This window comes from Equus asinus, chromosome 7 (assembly GCF_041296235.1).
Source record: "Equus asinus isolate D_3611 breed Donkey chromosome 7, EquAss-T2T_v2, whole genome shotgun sequence".
Taxonomy (NCBI): Eukaryota; Metazoa; Chordata; class Mammalia; order Perissodactyla; family Equidae; genus Equus; species Equus asinus.
In genome coordinates, this window is record NC_091796.1 from 88,962,561 (window position 1) to 88,983,656 (window position 21,096).

The window sequence follows — 21,096 nt, forward strand, 5'->3', positions numbered from 1 at the left end:
CACAAATAAAGAACAGTAACAATGAAAAAGGGTACACAATTACAAATGCTATATATATTAAGGAGGCAATGAGGGGAAATAATGAATGTCTTTCTACCAACACATTTGAAAATATAGATAAAACTGCAGAGGTCCTAGAAAAATATAACTTTTCAAAACTGATACAAAAAACAAGTTAAAAACCTGACTCAGGGGCCAGCCCTATGGCCGAGTGGTTAAGTTCACGCACTCTGCTTCAGCGGCCTGGGGGTCTGCCAGTTCAGGACCTGGGCGCGAACATGGCACCGTTCATCAGGCCATGCTGAGGCGGCGTCCCACATGCCACAACTAGAAGCACCCACAACTAAAAAAAATATACAACTATGTACTGGGGCGATTTGGGGAGAAAAAGCAAAGAAAAAGAAGAAGAAGATTGGCAATAGTTGTTAGCTCAGGTGCCAATCTTAACTAAAAAACAAAAAAACCTGATTCATCCAATAACGATGAAATAAAATGAATCAGTCCTTAAAACCTTCCCCCAAGGAAAACGTCAGCCCAGGTAGTTTTACTGAAAAGCTCTACTAAACTTTAAAGGAAAAAAATATTTCAATCTTCCACTGACTGTTCCAGACTACAGAAAAAGAAACACCACTCACCAACCCACTCTATGACATTAGCATTTCCTGACCTCAAAACCTGACAAAGTGCATCTCATTTATACTTAGATTCTCAAAAATGAGACTGACGGACCAATCTCAGTCACAGACATAGATATAAGAATCTCAAACAAATCATTATAGAAGAGAATCTAGTGATTTTTGAAAAGGATAAATCATGACTAAACTGAGTTTCTCTAACGACTGCAAGGTTGGTTAACACAGCGTGTCTCAACTTTTTTTCATTATGGCTCCTCTAAGGAGCGTTTTTCACTTTTTTTTCACCAATCACCCCCTTTCTTGAACCCCCCCCAAACACTGGCAGAATATCACACTAGGAAACTGACATTAATACAATCCACCAATCTTATTCCTATTTCTCCAGTTTTACAGCTCTGTGTGTGTGTGTGAGACTTGAGTTCCATATAATGTTATTGGTGTGTAGGTTTGTGTATCCTCCACCACAGTCGAGACACAGAACAGTTCCCTCACCACAAGGATCCCTCACGCTGCCCTTTTATATCCACTCCCACCTCTTCCCTCAAGCCCTGTTCCTAATCCCTGGCAACCACTAATTTGTTTTTCATTTCTGTAAGTTTGTCATTTCAAGAATACTACATAAATGGAATCATGCAGTATGTAACCTTTTAGGATTGACTTTTATTACTCAGAAGAATGCCTCTGAGACTCAATGAAGTTGCTAAATGCATTAATACTTCATTCCTTTTTATTGCTGAGCAGTCTTGCACGGTAGTTTAACCATCTACTGGCTGAAGGACATCTGGGCTGTTTCCGGTTCCTAGCTATGAACATTCGTGTACAGGTTTTTATAGCAACATAAATTTCCATTTCTCTGGGATAAATGCCCAAGAGTGCAATTGCTGGGTCATACGGTAATTACATGTTTAGTTTTATAAGAAGCTGCCAGACTGTTTTCCAAAGTCATTGCCCCATTTTACATTCCCACCAGCACTCATGAGTGTCTCTTCATCCTCTTACAGGGTCTTTTGCAAAACAAAAGTTTTTAAAAGTTTTTAACCAGCAAGAAATATTTAGAAAATAAAACAAGAGAAGGTAGTATTTATAATAGCAACAAAAAATATGAATCATATATAGTAGTAAATCTAAGAAAAGACGTGCAAGGCCTCGGAAGAGCTGCTTCTAAAGTTTATTAATACACTGTAGAGAATATCTACATAAATGGAGAGATTCGATACCAGGGACCGAAAGATTTAACGTTATAAAGATGTCAATTCTTCCCAAACTGGTTTACAGATTGATTGCATTCTCAATCAAAATCCTAGCATGGTTTCTTCCTCATATTAATAAGCAGAATCACACTATTTAGATATGAATGAAATTGAATTTTTAATAATATAAATATATTTGTAAATATACATTAAAATAAATAAAATAATAGAAATAATACTGGGAAAATCCTGTATGGAAAAAAATGAAATTAGACTCCTACTTCACACCATGTAGAAAAATCAGTTCTAACTAGACTGAATGTCAAAGGATAAAAGGCTACACAAGAAATATTTTAGAAGACATGCAGCTAAATATCTCAGGACTTCAAGGCAAGGCAAGATTTTCTTTACCAAGACACAGAATGCACCAATGGACCATGAATACTGATCACAACACAATTAAATATCTGGTTATCTAAACCAGTTATCATTGGTAACAGATTGCTCAACCATTAGGGAACCTCAGCTTGGGGAAAGCAGGGACTGCGGCATAAAAGAAAAATAAACAAATTTCATATTATTAAAATTAAGAACTTCTTTCCACCAAAAGACCCCATAAAGAGAGTGAAAGCTCACCCACAGGGTAGGAGCTAATATCTGCCACACGTCATATCCACAGGGAACTCCTAGAAATCAGCAAGAAAAAGGGAGTGATACCAACAAGAATATAGTTGAACAGGCATTTTATGAAAGAAAAAAATCCCCCCAATGGCAAAAATTGCTCAGTCTCATTAGTAATCTAGGAAATGCAAATTAAAACCACATGAGACACGACTCTTCTCTTCTCCCTTTCTCTCTGCCTGCCCACACTAAGATAGAAAAATGCGACAATTCCAAGTGCAAATGAGGAAGCGGAGCCACAGCATCTTTTACATATGGCTGATAGGAGAGTAAATTGAAGCCACTTTAGAAAATGGCTTGGTGTTATCTGACAAAATAGAAGATAAACACATCTTACAGCACAGTAATTCCCCTCTATCTTTCTTACAAAAGAGAACCACTTACACATATTCACCAGCATTTACGTTTAGAATGGCTCATAAAAAAAGCAAAAAGACAGGCCGGCCCAGTGGTGCAGTAGTTAAGTGCCCACGTTCTGCTTCGGCGGCCCGGGGTTCGCCGGTTCGGATCCTGGGTGCAGACATGGCACTGCTTGGAAAGCCATGCTATGGTAGGCGTCCCACGTATAAAGTAGAGGAAGATGGGCACAGATGTTAACTCAGGGCCAGTCTTCCTCAGCAAAAAGAGGATTGGCAGCAGATGTTAGCTCAGGGCTAATCTTCCTCAAAAAAAAAAAAAAAAGCAAAAAGAATGCTTATAGAAGCACGTTCTTAATTGGCAAAAGGTAGAAACAACTCAAATATCCACCAATAATAGAATGGATAAATGAATTGTGGCACATTACTATAATGGAATACATAGCAATAAAAACTAAAGGAACTACAGCTACAGGTAATGACATGAAAAATTCCCACAAATAATGTGTTAAAGAAGCAAGCCACAAAATAACACACACACTATTATCATATCTATGTAAAGTTAAAAACAGGTGAAATTAAACTATACCAGTCTCGATAGACGTGTAGGTAGTAAAGCTATTAAGAAAAGAATGCTGTTATTGTCACAGAACCCAGGAGGGTGATGATATAGGAGGGAGGGGAGGAGATGTCTGAATGCAGGAAGATGTAATCAGTGGGCACTTCTGGGGGATGACAATATTCTATTTATTAAACTAGGCAATGGGTTGTACTGTTGTTCTTTATAATTTAATATACTTTTTTTTTTTTTTTTTTTTTACTGAGGAAGATTAGCCCTGAGCTAACATCTGTGCCAATCTTCCTCCACTTTATATGTGGGTTGCCGCCACAGCATGGCTAATGACTGGTGTAGGTCCACGCCTGGGATCCGAACCTGCAAACCTAGGCCACTGAGGGGGAACATGCAGAACTTAACCACTACGCCATGAGGTCAGCCCCCTATAATTTAATATACATTTTAAATGTTCCTTTGTATTTATTCAACAGTTAATAAAGTTTATCAAAACTACATATCAAAAGACTCCAATTTTTCAGAAAGAAAGCCATTTTAATTATTTGCATTTTCACATTAGCTCTCCATATTTATTAGCTATAACTCCAATGTTTCCTTTGAAAGAGAAACTAAGAATAACACAGCTGGGAGAGGCAATGTCCCTACATCTCACAAACTGTTCTCATTTGGGCTAATGCACTTTATTTATTTATCCACTTAGAAATCTTGGAGGAATCATTTTATTTAGGTTCTGCATTGCATGTCCTCAGGCCACGAGATTAGTTTGGGTGAGAAGTATGGAGCCTGGAGCTGCCTCTTCCCCCAGGGCCAGACCTTTGACAGCTGGGCCGGAGAGCAGCAGGTTGCTGTCATCACGATGCCTCACAGCCACACCCATCCAGCAAGGAATGAAGTGAGAGAGAGAAATCCACCTGTCCTCCTTTCCCAGGAGGTTATGGCAAGGACCCTGGATCCAGACCACCTGGTTCACATCCTGGCCCTAATCCTGGAGCCTGGGGCAAGTCACCTAATCCACCTGTTCTGGGTTTTCACCTGTAAAATGGAGCTAAAAAGTGTGCCCGAGTCACAAAGGGACTAGGTTAACACTGACAAAAGACTTGGAAAAGTGCCAGGCACAAAGAAAGTCCTTCAAAAGGGCAAGTGGCAGTTACTGTTTCCAGACATACACTTATATCCAATCTACTTGAAATCTCCACTGAGATCTCTAACTTCACATATTAGAACTAAGTTCCTGTTATCCCCTCCACACCAGGTCCTTCAGCCTTTCAGGTGCTCAGAATGAAACCTTTCGGTCATCCTTGATTCTCCTCACATTGGGTCCATCACGTCTTCTGTTAGTCCTACCTTCCAAATATGTCTGGAATCCAATCACTTCCCACCGTCTCCAAGCTATCTCCCGGGTCCAAGCCACCATCCTCTCCTGCCTGGTTTCCCTGCTTCTACATCTTTCTGTTCTCAACACAGCAGCCACACAGTTTTAAGAGAATTACCTGTTCACATTTAAGTTGGATCATACCAGGCCTCTGCTCAAAACCAGCCAATAGTTTCCTATCTCACCCATAGTAAAAGTCAAAGGCCTCACCATCCCCAAGGACCTACGTGCTCTGAGTCCCCACGATCTCTCTGCCTTGTCTCTTGCTCTTCTCCCCAATTCACTCCACTCGTCACACACCGTGAACACGGCTGCCCCCCAGAGGTTCATTACTTGTTCCTTCCACCTGGAAGGCTCCTCCCCTAATTTCTGCAAGCTCACACCCTCACTTCCCTCAAGTCTTCACGCAAAAGTTACTGCTCAGCGGGACCAGCCCAGTGGCCGAGTGGTTAAGTTCGTGTGCTTCACGTCAGCGGCCCAGGGTTTCGCCGGTTCGGATCCTGGGTGCGGACATGGCACTGCTCATCAACCCATGCTGAGGCAATGTCCCACATGCCACAACTGGAAGGACCCACAACCAAAAGATATACAACTATATACCAGGAGGCTTTGAGGAGAAAAAGGAAAAATAAAATCTTAAAAAAAAATAAAATAAATGTTAAAAAAAGTTACTGCTCAGAGAATCCCTCCCTGACCTTGTGTAAAATTTCAATCCTCTCTCACTCTACTCCCCTTTTTTGCCTCATTTTTCTCTCCTTCCCACTTACCAAATTATCTAACACACTTACACTGTATCTACTTCTTTATCGTCTTTCTGGTACGGCTCCTCCAGCTCCATGGGGCAGGAATAGTCCCCTGAATCCCCAGGGTCTTGAACAGTGATTGACACACAGTGGGGGCTCAAAGCACCATTGGCTGAATAACAATAAACTTACAAATTGTCAGCTAAAACAATTAATACAGCAAATACACTACTTGTCTTTCTGTTTATTCTCTGGGATCCAGAGTAGATTGGGATTTTAAATACTTATATATGTTTTGATGTCATGTCCTTTATTTATACTTTAATGTCTACCCACTACAGCTGTGTGGTTTTTTCCAATGCAGTAGACGTGTCCATCTTGAACACAAAAGGAATCTAGTTCCATTCTTCATTTTTGGCTCCACTGCTCTTTCATAGTTGGCAATACAAAGTGGCTGTCCCCAGGAGTGGTTCAGAGGAGCTCTTGCTCACCCAGCAGCCTTCATTGGTAACAGATTGCTCAACCGTTAGGGAACCTCAGCTTGGGGAAAGCAGGGACTGTGGCCAACTTTCTCATAATTGCACTCCCAGCACCAAAATATTTTTTGCATGAATGAACTAGTTAATTAATGCATGCTTGGGCAGTTTATTGTGTTGTGTGTCCCACACTGAGGGTAAGATAGGCCACAAGGTCCCCCTGGGTGAGCTAGCATACTCTCTGGAAGAAGAGAATATTGGAGTTTTAAAAAATATATATTTTAAGGTCCCTTTTAGATAACTGGAGAAAGTCATCTTCAAGAGCTCCCCTCCCCAGCCTCGCATGGCATGATGGTAGCTTCAAGTACAATAAAAATATAATGCACAGTTTTAAGTGTGCTTTTTAAGGCAGCCCCCAGTTAAAAATATAGATGTGTATTTATGTATCTATATGTATTATGTGTGCATATATAAAAATGTATATGTTATGCATATATGTCATGTGTGTATACATAAGCATATATGTTATGTCTGTGTGTATGCGTGTTTGTATCTGTGTGTATCTATGTAGTATATGTATGCATGTGTCTGTGTATATACATTGTGTGTATAACAATGGGAAGTCAAAAACTGATAATAGTCAGCTGATAAGAAAAAGGCATGATGGGGAAGAGGTTGACCTAGTTTCTTCGCCTATTTTGTTAAAAAAAATGCACTTCACTGAAGAAGCCATCTTTCAAGTTCTACCTAACAGCTCATTAGCCTCATAAATGGGAGTCAGTCATTCTGCAATAGGTCTCACACACATCTTTCACCTTTTCATTCATTAACCCAACAAATACTAAGTGGGCACCTACCAAGTTCCACGCACCATATTCTGGGATAGAGAGTAAACGAGACAGACAACATCCCTTTCCTCTAGTGGGGAAGAGAAACAAGAAACAAACTAATAAATATATAACCTAACTTCAGGTAGAGACATGGGCTGTAAAGATATTTAAAGCAGAAAAAAGCTATTGGAGAGGTAATGCTTGTGCAGTGCTCTGGGTGAAAAAGTAGGGGGAGAGCTCTAGGAGGCAAGGGAACAGCAAGAACAGAAAACAATTTGTCGGGAACAGCAAGAGAGGCAGCGATCTGAGCAGAGTGGAGCCCAGTGGAGAGGAGTAGAGAGGCATCAGGCCCTAAGGAAGAAGAGCTCTGTTGAATTTCACGCCTGAGTACATCACCGTCTGAGACACATTCCAGAAAGGTCATTAATTACATTTAAAAACAGAGAACAACTCAAGGTATTAAAAGAAAATAAGACCGCCTCTGTTGAGGAGGGAAATACATATGCATGCCCAATGCAGTAGACCTTGTCCACAAATTGGCCCAATGGTTGGGATCTTACTCCACCCCCACCCACTACTCACTCCCAGTAGCCAGGATGAAAAACATAACAGAAATTAACGACTGGGCTATTCTTCTTTGGGATTAAGTCTCTCAGCTGTCATCCCCGCCTCCCTCTGAAATGGCTGACATCATCTCTGGTCCTCCCCTAAACAAGTGGCTCTTTCTCTGGTCCCAGATAATTAGCTTCCCAGACACAATGGGAAGGCCTTAGCCCAAGCTGTTAGGGAAGACATTTGAAGCACAAGGGAATACCAGTGTTTTCCTTGGGCTGTGGGACAAATGTTCCGGAAACGAAAGTTTTTTTATGTTTGTAATTATGCATATCCTGCAGTATCTGCATAATGGGTCCAATTCAGCCTTGGCCTTGCTGCAAAATTGCCATGTCCATTGAGGAAGGTCAGTGCATAATATGACAAGTGAACAGGAAGCTTCATGCCAATAATAGTGCCTTAATTTTTTTTTTAATCTGGAGATGAACTTTGCTCTTTCAGGCAACTTGTCTGCATGCATTTGCAAACATGTTCTAAGTGCACTGCACACACACACACACGTAAAATGCACATACACGATATCAGCCTTTACTCTGACAGAATCTTTATAAAGATTTTAGGTGATAGGTAAGCTGACTGCTACATTCTTCCTGGTGCCTGGTAGAATTTTAAAGCCAGAGAAGGCAAAAATCCTAAATTAGGAAAACTCTGCAACTAGGGAAATGCAGGAACACTATTGCTAAAGGCGAATAAAACATCACGTGGGTTTAGGTTCATCTTCAAAAATATTTCTTTAAGAGAATGTAAAGATTCAATTTTGATTTGAACAGAAGCTTTTTTTTTTTTTAACACTTTATTTCTGCCCATGGTTTAGTAGAATATCTATGCATTTCATTCAGGGTTCGGCCAAGAAGTTTCAGTTAAATTTCTTGACCTTTTTTCCACCACATAACCCAGATCGATTATATGGAATCTTCAGGCCGGAGATGTGAATAGTATTTTGTGGCTAATTTAAGTCTTAAGTTTAAGTATTTGACAGTTAATATTCTAATAAAAATCTTTCTGGAGAGAATATTTATCAAAGTGTCCTGAGCCAAAAAGGTCTTTAAGTCAAAGAGAGATGAATTCCACATTTGACCTCCACCAAATTTCAGGGGTTTTCATGGAGGAAACAATTTTTATGAAAGATTCAAGGGGCATGATTTAAATGCCCTCTCACTCCTAGTATCCTCAGGTCCAAAGAACTGATGCCAGTTCTCTTTCCTATACATGTGGTTATAAAAAGGCTTTGTCACTCAATTGACTTTATTCATATTTTTCTGAGGGAGATCACGCATTTCCTTTTTCCCAGACCAACCACGATGGCACTTAGGCACTTCAAATCCTGCTCTAGTTGAAATCCCAAAGAAAGTTGTTCCCTTGATGGATTTAAGCATTTCTGGAGCTGCTTTCCCCACCAGCAGCTGCTCCTGGTTACCCAATCAACCTTGGTATGCTTCAGTGAACAATAAAATAGGTAGCCAGGTCACCAGAGTGGGGACTAACAACTCCCTGGCTTCTCTAAGCTCCCCAGTGCAGCTTCTGGCATTTACATGCCACAAAAATAAGAGATTTACCACTAATGACAGTCTCTTTGTCCCTTACTCCACCGTGCCTTCAGCCTCCTTGCATTTTAATTAAGGCAAACAGTACAATCCCCTTCCAGGCTGAAATCCAATGCTCTGTTGGCTTTATTCTTAGGTGGCACAGCTTAAAAGATAAATTCTTTTGTTTTTCGCTCTTCCTCTGCCAGAAAAACTGTGAAGAGTAGAGGAATGGGAACGGGGGAGGGAAGAGCTGTATCCCAGATAACATTTCTCTACCTAGCTGCTCCCTATGTACGTGTGCGCACGTGTGCGAACGTGCCTGTGAGTGTGTGTGTGTGCATGCTATCCTTTCTTTCCTAACTTCTCTCTGCAAGCCAGGATGTTAAGATGTCTAACAGCTGGCTAAGTAAGGCTCCACGTTTTGCTTCCAGAAATCCAGACTAGAAACAGCGCTGATCAGTCCCAAGCACCCTTCTTTGTTGTTCTCTCATCTATTTCTTTTAGGCCAAGATCATGATCCTCTCATAAAAGCATATTCGTAGAGAGGCTGCATGAGACAGGTCTAAGACACACAGTCTGCTCTTTCTCCTGACACAAAGACATCTGATCAGAAAGTGTTGGGTATTTATGAGAAGCAAACAGGACATGGGGTATAAAATGGGAAGAAACTGAGAAATTCTAACTACATTATGGGAAAGAGTCAGTTTGCTCTGGTGATACTGATGTGACTGGGAAGATAGCTGAGGCCAAAAATCAGTTTCCATGGAAGCTTCTTTCTGGCTGACCTTCACGACCTGTATACATGGTGGCGTAAATGTAAAAAAGGTTATAAAGGGCTATAAACTTTGGAGGTAAAGCACAGTGGCTGGCAGGGAACATCTCCCTAATAAATGGCCTGCACTATTCCAGATGTTCCCCTAACCCAGAAGGACTCATTCTCAGCCTTATACAAATGGATCCATTTTAAGATTTTGGAAACTTCGTATATTAGTTAACTGTGGCTGTTGTAACAAATTACCACAAACTTAGTGGCTTAAAACAATAGAAATTTATTCTTCGCAGTTCTGGAAGCCAGGAGTCTGAAATCAAAATGACTGGGCTGAAATCGCTACGTCAGCAGGGCAGCGCTCCCTCCAGGGGCTCTAGGGGCGAATCTGTTCCTTGCATCATCCAGCTTCTTGGTGGCTACTGGCATTCCTTGGCTATAGGCTCATCACTCCAATCTTCAAGGCCAGTATCTTCAAATCCTTTTCAGTTCCATCTTCACATTGTCTTCTCTGTGTGAGCAAAATCTCTCTCTGCCTCCCTTTTATAAGGACACATGTGATTGGATTTGGGGCCCACCCAGATAATCCAGGATTATCTCCTATCTCAAAATCCTTAACTTAATCACGTCTGCAAAGACCCTTTCTCCAAATAAGATATTTACAGGCTCCAGGGACTAGGACCTGATGCCTTTGGGGGCCATTATTCGGCCTACCACACTAGGAAAACCTAGTATTACCAAAAGAATAGAGCAGGCAGCAGTGATTACAGGTGAAGCCTCACCCTGTCTCCATCACTGTGTGTATACTTGCGGCACACATCTTGTTATTTTGCTGTAATGCTGCAGTCACGTATGTGATATTATTGACACAGCACGTGTAGCTAAACCTTTTGGATTCAAATTAAAATTTGAGCTGCCCAACAGCTTCCAGAGTGGAACAACTGTCTGATTTGAGGGATGTCTGCATTTTCTGTGTTGAGAGGGCTGAGGTCTAGTTTCTCCTGCTCATCACTTTGGCTTAAGTCTAACAACCCCTATTCCTTATTGCTAAACACACTTCATGCAAGGACGCTCATGAAGGAGTTGGCCTACGTGGGCGAGGTAGTTCGGGTAACAGGAATGTACCCTGCAGCCCTTTACTCAGTGGGTTCATTGACGGGTCAGATTGGGTACTGGCAAGAGAGGAAGGCCAGGGCCCTTGGATTTATTACCATTTTCTTTCCCCCGTGATGCTCTGCACACTCCTCCATGGTTCTTGGGTCCCTGGGTTAGAAACACTGCCTGAGGTGGGGCTGGCCCTATACATGATTTACTCCTGCTTCTTGCCTGAACATTGGACCTCACGTCCACTGGGAACCAGCCCACAGGCTCCTCCTGAGGCAGAGAGCTCCATCTCCACAGGGCTGAGTTAAACTTCCATATGCGAAAACAGATGGAATTATTAATGTTTGAGGAGTTTTCAAGCCAAAATTATGCTTTCATGCATTTGAAAGTTGTCATTTCTTGATTTGTTCTCTAGGAACATTAATCAATCCCATATCCTTAGTACAGTGCAGGGCTGGAACTAGGGTGAGGCAAGTAAGGACTCAGCTTGGGTGCAAAATTTAAGGGGGTGCCAAAAAGCTCAGTAATTAAATAATATTTTAGGGGCCAGCCCCGTGGCCAAGCAGTTAAGTTTGTGCACTCCACTTTGGCGGCCCAGGGTTTTGCTGGTTCAGATCCTGAAGTCAGACATAGCACCACTCATCAGGCCATGCTGAGGCAGCGTCCCACATGCCACAACTAGAAGGACCCACAACTAAAAATATACAACTATGTACTGGGGGGCTTTGGGGAGAAAAAGGAAAAGATAAAATCTTAAAAAATAATAATAAAATAACATTTTAAATGCAACATTTAGAAAATACAAAACAGCAAACTATGGCCCATAAGCTAGCCACCTATTTTTATAAATAAAGTCTTACTGGAACCAGGACCAGGATAAGGCCAGGGAAGTGTGGCAGTCACGCAAGTGTTGGTGGATCTTGTCTTTAAAATACTGATGTTTCGTTCAAGAACTTTTTGCATTGTTTTGACTTTTTAAAATAATTCTTCAATAATTTTGATTTTTAAATTGATTTTTCGTAATTAAAAAAAATTTTAAACCCAATTTTTTTTCAAGATTACCATTTTTCTTTAAGACAACCACTCCACTTTGGTATGGAGCCGAAGTGCTTTATACTTATTTCCCAATTCATCTCAGAGAATAATTAAAAAGACGTAGTTAAGAATGAAGATTTAATAAAATTAATAATCTTTACTACTTCATCAAGGCTATTAATTGACTTTTTTTTACTAGGAGTACACGGTGGCCAGAAGTTTTCCTTGTCATTACTTTTGCACCATCAGTGCAAATGCCAATACAGTAAAAAAAGGCAAAAAACATCTTAGAATTATTACGAAAATAATTTTGACCCCACAGATCCCTTGAGAAGGTCCTGGAAAACCCCAGAGATCTACAGACCACACTCTGAGAACTGCTGCCTTAAATGACAAGGTTTTAACCACTTAAGGTTAAAACTACTAAAGGCCAAAACCATTATCAGTAACAAGCTAAGATCCTCAGTCAGACGGGGGCCATATAATGACGACTACCCCAAAGTCAGTTTTGCAAATATAAGTAGTGAAGAGTTAAAGCAAATTGACCCATCCGTCATATAAATAGTTCTGAGCAATCAGGAATTCTTTGAGGCTCAAGGTATGAAAAAGACGTAAAAAGAATCTGCATGCCATGCATATAATCAATAATCTGAAGGCACGGCCTCTAGGCAACTAAGCGGAGAAATACCACTCTACCCACACCCTCCTCCTGTGCCTCCTAGGAATGAGGGAGCGGAGGAAACCACAGCAGGAGCAGGAAAAGCAAGGCAAATGTACCACAGAGCTTCCCTACGCTGTTCCAAGGTCCTGGGGCCCCTGCCCGGTGTTAAAGCTTTCTGTTGATTAAAAACGTTTGAAAAACAAAGGAATTGCTTTTAAAAATGAAAACTAGCTGGGTCCGACCTGGTGGCACAGCGGTTAAGTGCGCACCGCTTATCAAGCCATGCTAAGCGTCCTAGATATAAAGTAGGGGAAGATGGACACAGATGTTAGCTCAGGGCCAGTCTTCCTCAGAAAAAAAGAGGAAGATTGGCAGATGCTATCTCAGGGCTAATCTTCCTTGGGAAAAAAAAGAAAAAGAAAACTAGCAAAACATTTAACCCACCAACAGAAAAACATATCAACCTTGCTTTTTGCTAGTAGGTGTCTGTGGTAGAAAAAATAATGCCCCTGCAAAGATGTCCATGTTCTAATCCCCAGAACCTGTGAATATGTCACCTTCTGTGGCAAAAGAGACTTTGCAGATGTGATTAAGTCAAGGACCTTGAGACAGGGAAACTATTCTGGATTATCCTTGTGGGCCCAATGTAATCACAAGCTTCCTTAAAAATGGAAGAGGGAGGGCTGGCCCATGGCCTAGTGATTAAGTTTGGTGCACTCTGCATCAGCGGCCTGGGTTTGGTTCCCAGCTGTGGACCTACACCACTTGTCAGTGGCCATGCTGTTGCGCTGACCCACATACAAAATAGAGGAAGACTGGCACAGATGTCAGCCCAGGGCTAATCTTCCTCAGCAAAAAATCAAAACAAAACAAAAATGGAAGACAGGGGCAGAAGAAGTCAGTCAGAGGAAGATGTGATTATAGAAGAAAGGCACAGATAGATGCAACATTGCTGGCTTTGGAGGCAGAGGAAGGGGCCACATGCCAAGGAATGTGGGTGGCCTCTAGGAGCTGGATAGGGCAAGGAAACAGATTCTCCTCTAGAGAGTCCTGAAAGGAATGCAGCCCTGGCAACACCTTGATTTTAGCCCAGTGACAGCCATGTCGGACTTCTGAACTACAGAATTATAAGATAACAAAGTTGTGTTCTTTAAGCCACTAAGTCTGTGGTAATTTGCCACAGCAACAAAAACTAATTAGAAAACTAATACAGTCCCAAAGCTTATCCAGTCACCCTAAGTATGCTTCAGTGCACAATAACATAAGTAGCCAGGTCACCAGGGTGGGGACTAACAACTCCTCTGGCTTCCCTAAGATCCCCAGGGCAGCTTCTGACCATTTAGCCGCTACAAGTAAGAGACTCACCATTAATGACAGTCCCACCCCTGCAGATGTGGATTCAAGAGGTCTGGGACACAGGAATATCCATGTTTAACCAGTGCCTCTATTAGAGATGCTTGGTGGTCTACACTTTGAGAGAGATTCTTTTCCACTTGTAAGGAGCTTACAATTTAGGTGCTGAGTAAATATAATTCCAATCCGTAATAGATAGATTAATATGCATACTTTTAAAGACAGGTAAACAGCCAGGGACAAGAGCTAGAAATGGTCCAGAACACATAAATCCTTCCATATGCTTATGTTAACAAAAACTAGTTGTAGAATTAATCCAGATGAGCTCTCCGCCTGCTCTCTCCTGCACAGCTAATGCTCCAAGCAGGGCTCTGGAGCAGGTCAGATGAATGCTGGCAGCCCTACAGACCTCCCATGGAAAAGCACCCCTGGTGAGCAGAGACCTAGCCGAACCCTTCTCAACCTCCCACCTGTCCCACCTGTTTCTTTATGAGGTGGTGACGTGCTGGCCCAGGGTGTGTCATCTTCAAATTGAACCCAGTTGCTGATGGCGGAGGCCAGGTCTGGCGAGGGCTGCTCAGGACTCCCAGGAGGGGAGGCTGCTTCAGAGATGAGGCCCATCTTCTCAGAGGAGTCCTGAGAGCCTCCATCCACCACGTGGTTCTCCCCAGAGGAGCTCTCGGACTGATCTGAGGAAGACAGTCCTGGAAGGTGCTCTTCAGTGGCCCCTGAAACAGATACCAGACACCACCATTACATCACGCAAGGAAGGCCACTCTTCTCAACTGTCTCATGGAGGCAAAAATGAAAGATGGGCAAGGCGGGAAACATGACTCACCAAGACAGTAGGTGAGGGCAAAGAAACAGCCATCACCATCTGTCTCTACACTAAACGGGTGTTTTCCTAAAAATACGTAGACACTATAACCTCAGCATGTCCACAGTCAGTATCCAGGCAGGCTGAGACTGGGAGTCCTATTCACTATTCTTATCCCAGCATCTACGCCAGTGCTCGGGGCTCACAAACTAAAATGCCTTCAGAAGCCAAGAAACAAATATAACTGAGTTGAATGAGACAAGGAAAAGGCAATAGGGACTGGTAGAGACTGGGGCTGAACAGGAGAGTTTCTGTCTAGACTAAAGACATTCAAATTCAAACTTCAAACTCTGTGCAGTCCAAACTACCCACATCTGCAGGCCGCCATGCAAACCCTGCACTAATGACCAGCTGAACATGGCACACTCTTTCGCTAGCTTTGCATCATTTTATTGGTCCTGGAACATTTAACAGCCTTCAAGAAACTTTTTTATAAAAAAGAACTATATCCTGATGGTGGCGGCAGTTACATAGATCTATACATGTGTTAAAATTCATAAACCGCACACCAGAAATTGTCAATTTTACTGTTTGAAAACTTTAAAAAAATCAAAGTACTAATATGAAACTCCTTTCTCCCATCACAAGCCAAACTAACTGGTCTACCTGCAGGTGATCAAAGCCTGTGGACTAGCACTGTGCAAAAAGAAATGAAAGGGGGGGCCGGCCCGATGGCACAGTGGTTAAGTGCGCACGTTCCACTTTGGTGGCCCAGGGTTCACTGGTTCGGATCCCGGGTGCGGACATGGCACTGCTTGACAAACCATGCTGTGGCAGGTGTCCCACATATAAAGTAGAGGAAGATGGGCACGGATGTTAGCTCAGGGCCAGTCTTCCTCAGCAAAAAGAGGAGGACTGGCAGCAGATGTTAGCTCAGTGCTAATCTTCCTCAAAAAAATAAAAGAACTAAAAGGGGAGTCACATATGTAATTTTTCTAATAGTCACATTAAAAAAATAAAAAGAAAGAGGTGAAACTACTTTTAACAATACGTATTTCAACTCGGTATGTTGAAAACTTACAATTCCAACATGTAATTAATATAAAAATTGTTAATGAAATATTTAACTTTTACTAGGTCTTTGAAATTCAGTGTGGGTATTTTGCACTTAAAGCTCATCTCAATTCTGACTAGCCACATTTCAAGGACTCAATAGCCACATGGCTACCATATTGGACAGCACACCTGTCAACTCACACTTTCCAGGTGCTGTAAATGAAGCTGGGCTGACTTCGGCTGGCAGAGGCAGCTGCAGTAGAGCAGAACCAGCTGACATGGCTCAGCAACTGTCTCCCATGTCCTACCTTGACCTTCATCCCTGAGCACCAGTTCCTTAGAAGTCAATTTGGCCATCTTCATCATGATCACGGATGACAATTACTGAGCTCCTTCCATGTGCCAGTCACTGTTGTAAGCACTTTACATCTGTTATTCATTTAATCCTCACAACCACTGTTAGGTAGGTTCTGCGATTACCCCTATCGCACAGATAAACTACTGCACGGAGAAGTTAAATCATCTACCCAAGGGCACATCACTCATCTGTGCTGGAGCCAGGATCTGAGCCCGTGAAATCCAGCTCTAGAGCCTGCTTACTCTGCACAACCACGCTTTAAAAGTGGAGAAAATCGAAACTGCTGTCGGAGTAACAACTACAAAGGCTGAGTGTAAAGTACTTGGTAAGTACCAAGTCTATGCTCCTTGGAAGAAAGCAGCCAATACTTTTGGCATTTCCAGGTCCTTGTTTGGGACCCTAAGGTTCCTAAGATGCTTCGTCCAGGTTTCTAAGCAGAAGAATCTGCACTTCAGGAAAGTGAGAAACCGGCTCTCTTTTACATATTAAGAACCCACCCAAAGAATGATCAAGCAGAAGCCATAACAAGCAGGCGTGGTTCTCTGCCAATCTCTTCACTTAGGAAATGAAAGCACTCCTTACCCTCAGAAGAGACAGGAAAGAGTGGCTCCTCATTGAAGGAGACCCACTCCGACTGGTGGGTAGCGATCACATGGTCCAAGGTCGTCATGCTAAGAAGGCGCTGGTCATCTTCACACTTGCTGGCCTCAGGCAGACCCCAGAGTAATGCCTGGGGTGGGGTAAGCGTACAGTAGTACGGTAGACTTGGGCCTGGGGTCTGTTATGGGGGGTCTTGCAGAGGGCAGCTCTCAGAATGTTGACAGATCAGCCCTTCCCGCCTTTGGTTAATCAGCCAAGCAGAAATCTGTTTAAAAAAATAGTAAAAATTAAAAAGGATAACCATTGTATTATACCCAATCCACACAGGGCTAGGGCTCTCAACACCGCCCACGAGGAGGTCTGAGTGGTTTCCAACTCGCCTTACTTCTTTCTGTCCTTGTCTTGCCTTCACTTCTCGTATGGAAATATCCGCCTTGAGCATCAAGGTTTCTGCATATGCCTTGTGTGTGTAAATAATCACACAAATTTTAGCAATTAGATTCCCAAATTACCTCAAGTATTTTGGAAATACTTTTATCTATAATATAATGCCGTCAATGTAAAGCAAATATTAAAACTTTGCAAAGTACTTTCACTTTCTTTTCCCAGATGGTGAAAGAAAAGCATGTTCTTTCCTATTAAATCAGTGCAGTTTCTTGCCTTAGGCAGGTAGCTCTTCGAAAGCCTGATTTAAATCTTTGGCAGAAACCCAACTATCTCCAGATGGTATCTCCAAGCATGGTTTACCAATCAGGAAAAGTAGAAATGGAGTCATCTTGTTCATTTGGAGTAAGGGGGTTGGGAATATTTGCTTTAGTGAAAAATGTGAGTTAAAGAAAGATATTTTCAATGTAGGCCAATTTGAATTAGTAAATAAAAGTCTAGCCTTTACTCCCATTGCAATTATGTTCCAGGTATACAGAAGGATACTTCATAGACTTATAATCTTATTTGTACTATTTATAACTTGAATCTAGCTGTTGATCTTATACTGAATTAATAAAATCTGAATTAATGCAAAATTAATGTGTTTCCACAAAAGAGCTACTATCCACCTCACACAATACCAGTTCTTATTCACTGAATACTCACAATATTCACTTTAGTCTAGAACAATTTAATTCATAGCCTGCTAACTGGTGCACAAGAAAAGGAAAATGTTGAGGAAATTTTGCTACAGGTTATTATCTGCAGTAAATAATCTTTGCTTGGGAAAATCAGAATAGAAACATTTAATTGCTTTTGCTTTTTTCGTAATTAAAACAATCAGTTTTGCTGTACAATACTTCCTAAAAACAACAGTTTGTATATAATTTATAATTTTCAGAAACATATTTTCATATCATACTTCATTTGATTCAATAGCCATTTTAGTTGGATAAGACAGATTTTATATAATTCTTTTACAGATGAAGAAATCTGGGCTGAGAGAAGTTAAGTGACTTATCCAACACTTTTTTATTTCCAGGCCCTTGTTTGGTGCCCTAAGGTTCCTAAGATGTTTCCTCCAGGCTTCTAAGTGGAAGAATTGGCACATCCCAGGACAGTGACAAATGGACTCTTTTTCTTCCAAAATAAGATCCCACCCAAAGAATGATCAAGTAGAGGCCACAGTAAGCACGTGTGTTAGATGCACCAAGCTAGGAAGTGATAGATATAACCCTTGAACCTAGGTCTTCCGATGCCAACACACTCTAAACTTTGGGTCACAGCCACAAAAAGTACTAGAGAATATATACAGACTATCACCCAACTATGTACTACACAAACATCAATTACAATGGAACCATAATGAAATCATCTGTGAAACTCCCCATGTGGAAATCTCCAGGGCATCCAGGCTGTACAGAGAATGCAACGCCTAGAAATCTCTCTTCCAAGTCTCTCTCCTAAGATTCTCACCAACAATGGGACCAGACGTGTGCAAACAGCCTGCAGAGTGCAATGCCCAGAAACCAGATGGCACCAGAGAACCACATGGAGCCCGCAGACCCAAAGAGCTGATACCCGCAGGCTTCTCCCATAAAGCCTTTCTCAAGCCTCGTCAAGTGTTAGTGTCGCTCATTGTGGTAATGGCTGCAGGCCAAGAGAAGACAGTAAAATTGAAGAGTTGGATTCTCCTCTTTCAACAACAGCAGCATATAAACCAGGTCCAACAACAATAGCAAAAAAGCCAGAATACAAGTCCATGTGCTGACACACGCAGTGTCACAGCTCAATGGGGAAAACATCCTGCTGATCCCGTGATGATGAATCCAGCAAAATTCATGGATGAGTGTGGGTGAGGGAAGAGACAGGGGAGGAAGGGAAGGAAAAGGGCGAATGGGGAAAATACCTAGAAATTTTAGAGCTCAAAGGTTTTAAGGACCACTAGTCCAGCTCTCAAGTTTTACAGATGAGAAAACTGAGGCCCAAGGAAATCAGGCATAGCAACAGAGATGGAAAGCACGGGCCCCAGAGTTGGACTGTCCACATTAGAGTCTTGTATAGTCTTTAAGCCTAAGTTAACTCCTGCACAGCAAGAATAACAAAACTCACTGCCTACTTTTAAGGATTAAGTGATATAATATACCCCAAGTGCTTAGTACTGGGAGTAATAAACTGTCACAACGACGATGATAATAGCAGGTGACCTTACAGAGGGCTTATTAGGTGCCGGAGCCCCTTCCAAACACTTTATAAATGTCACAGTAGCCATCACGGCTGTTGTTAAATGACTCGCCCGAAGTCACACAGCTTGTTAGTGGAAATCTTGGGACTAGCATGCAAATTTTATGAAACCACCCCATTTCTGTTATTTATACCTTCTGATTTTAGTGAATTTCCTTTTTCAGTCATTTGTTGAGCAGTTCTCCCAGATGTTAAGTGGAGTCAAGCACTCAGCCTCGTCTTTACAGAGACAGGTACATTCTGGCTGAGGAACGAAGACTGTTACTCAGAAAGTATAAAAGAAGAGCCCCAAAGATTTATCTACCCTTCCTTAGCTTGTCCATCCAGATCCAGACATGGGCCGGTTACAGATAATGAGTAATCCCAAGAAAGTTTGGCAGAACAAATTTATTATAGGAAACCCCTATCATAAATGAAATGTGAAATGGATTCCAGATATTTGCCATGAAACAGCCACGTCCAAAAAGCCACGAGACTCTAGACCTTGAGGAGTGCTGTGCTAGCAGCTGGAAACCACAGAGGAACCCAATAATTGTGGGGCTAAGTTCACCGTGGAACTGGCTTCTCTGTAAAAACCTCACCCCACTTTTAGAACATGAATCATAAAGTGAGACTTAGAATCACCACAAATGAGTAGTGACTCAGTATCAGCAGCATGACTGACCAAGAGACACTAAAAAATTCATTGAAGTCTCTGAGTTGCCATTTCAGAGAGAAGCTTCCTTCTCAGCGTCCCTTACACACTAAAATTTGAGAGTAGAGAATGCAGTTGGCTGATGAGATGGGAGCCATAGAAAGAGAGTTGTCTTGTGTTGATCCTCTAATATGCATTCATGAGCCCTATGTGTCTGGAAATGTACCAGGCACCCTTGGAGATAGTGACCTGCAGCTTGCAATCCAGCCAGGGAGATGAAGATACACAGAATAGGAAACAAGAAATGTGGGAATAACTGCCTGCTAGAGGACACACTGGTAATCTTTAGCCATGGAGAGATCTGCAAGCACTGGAACCATTAGGGGCCAGGCAAGTTTGTTGGATCTGAAGGACATTCTTGGGTCTGGACTGCCAGAATGGAAGAGTAAGGACATCCTTGGGATAGAGGATCAGCTAAGTGAAGATTAAGAAGCAGACCTTTGTGGGGCTTGTTTCTGGGCCAGTGAAGAGGTCAGTTTGATGAGAGCTAAGGTGTCTACTGAGGAAATGTGGGGAGAATGGATTGATGGCCTTAACAGCTGAGGAGAAGAATTCAGTAGGAAATGGGAAGCTGTTAAAGGTCTAAGAGTAGAGAGTGACTCAAGAAGTGTGCCTAAGGGAGATTAATATTCCTCAGACTGTACTGAGCAAGAGCCTGGTGATCGAAGCTATTGGCCACAATAGGACCTGAGTGTGTCCCACAAAGTGAGGAGCCAGCATCACCAGGACTATGTACTGGGTTCACTGTGCTGGACCCATTCTAAGGCCTGAGGGTACAAGGAAGAATAAGACAGCATCACTGGCCATAAGTAATTTACAATAGATTTGCAGGGAGGTAGGACAGCAACGTAAAACAATAATACAATAGGCTCTCTAATCTATTGTGACAGGTTATCCCAGAAAACAATAACAGCAGAGAGTAAGGGCCTTAAAAGACTGCTGGGGGCAGTCAAGTGGTCATGAGTTACACCTTAAATTGAAAGGGAG

The 21,096-nt window shown here is 42.1% G+C and overlaps 1 protein-coding gene across 5 annotated transcripts in view; it reads right to left on the reverse strand.

The window, feature by feature from the left end:
• Positions 1-21,096, reverse strand: part of STON2 (stonin 2) — a 138,842-nt gene that overhangs the window by 91,757 nt on the left and 25,989 nt on the right. For all 5 annotated transcript variants that reach the window (XR_011504721.1, XR_006530295.2, XM_070514149.1 and 2 more), the window contains exons 2-3: positions 16,728-17,010; positions 14,394-14,642 (exon numbers count right to left, since the gene is read on the reverse strand). Coding sequence is in view for 3 of the 5 variants with exons in the window: in XM_070514149.1 (XP_070370250.1) it covers positions 14,394-14,642; positions 16,728-16,815 (337 nt within the window). In the remaining 2 variants the exon portion in view is untranslated. The remainder of the gene's footprint in view (positions 1-14,393; positions 14,643-16,727; positions 17,011-21,096) is intronic.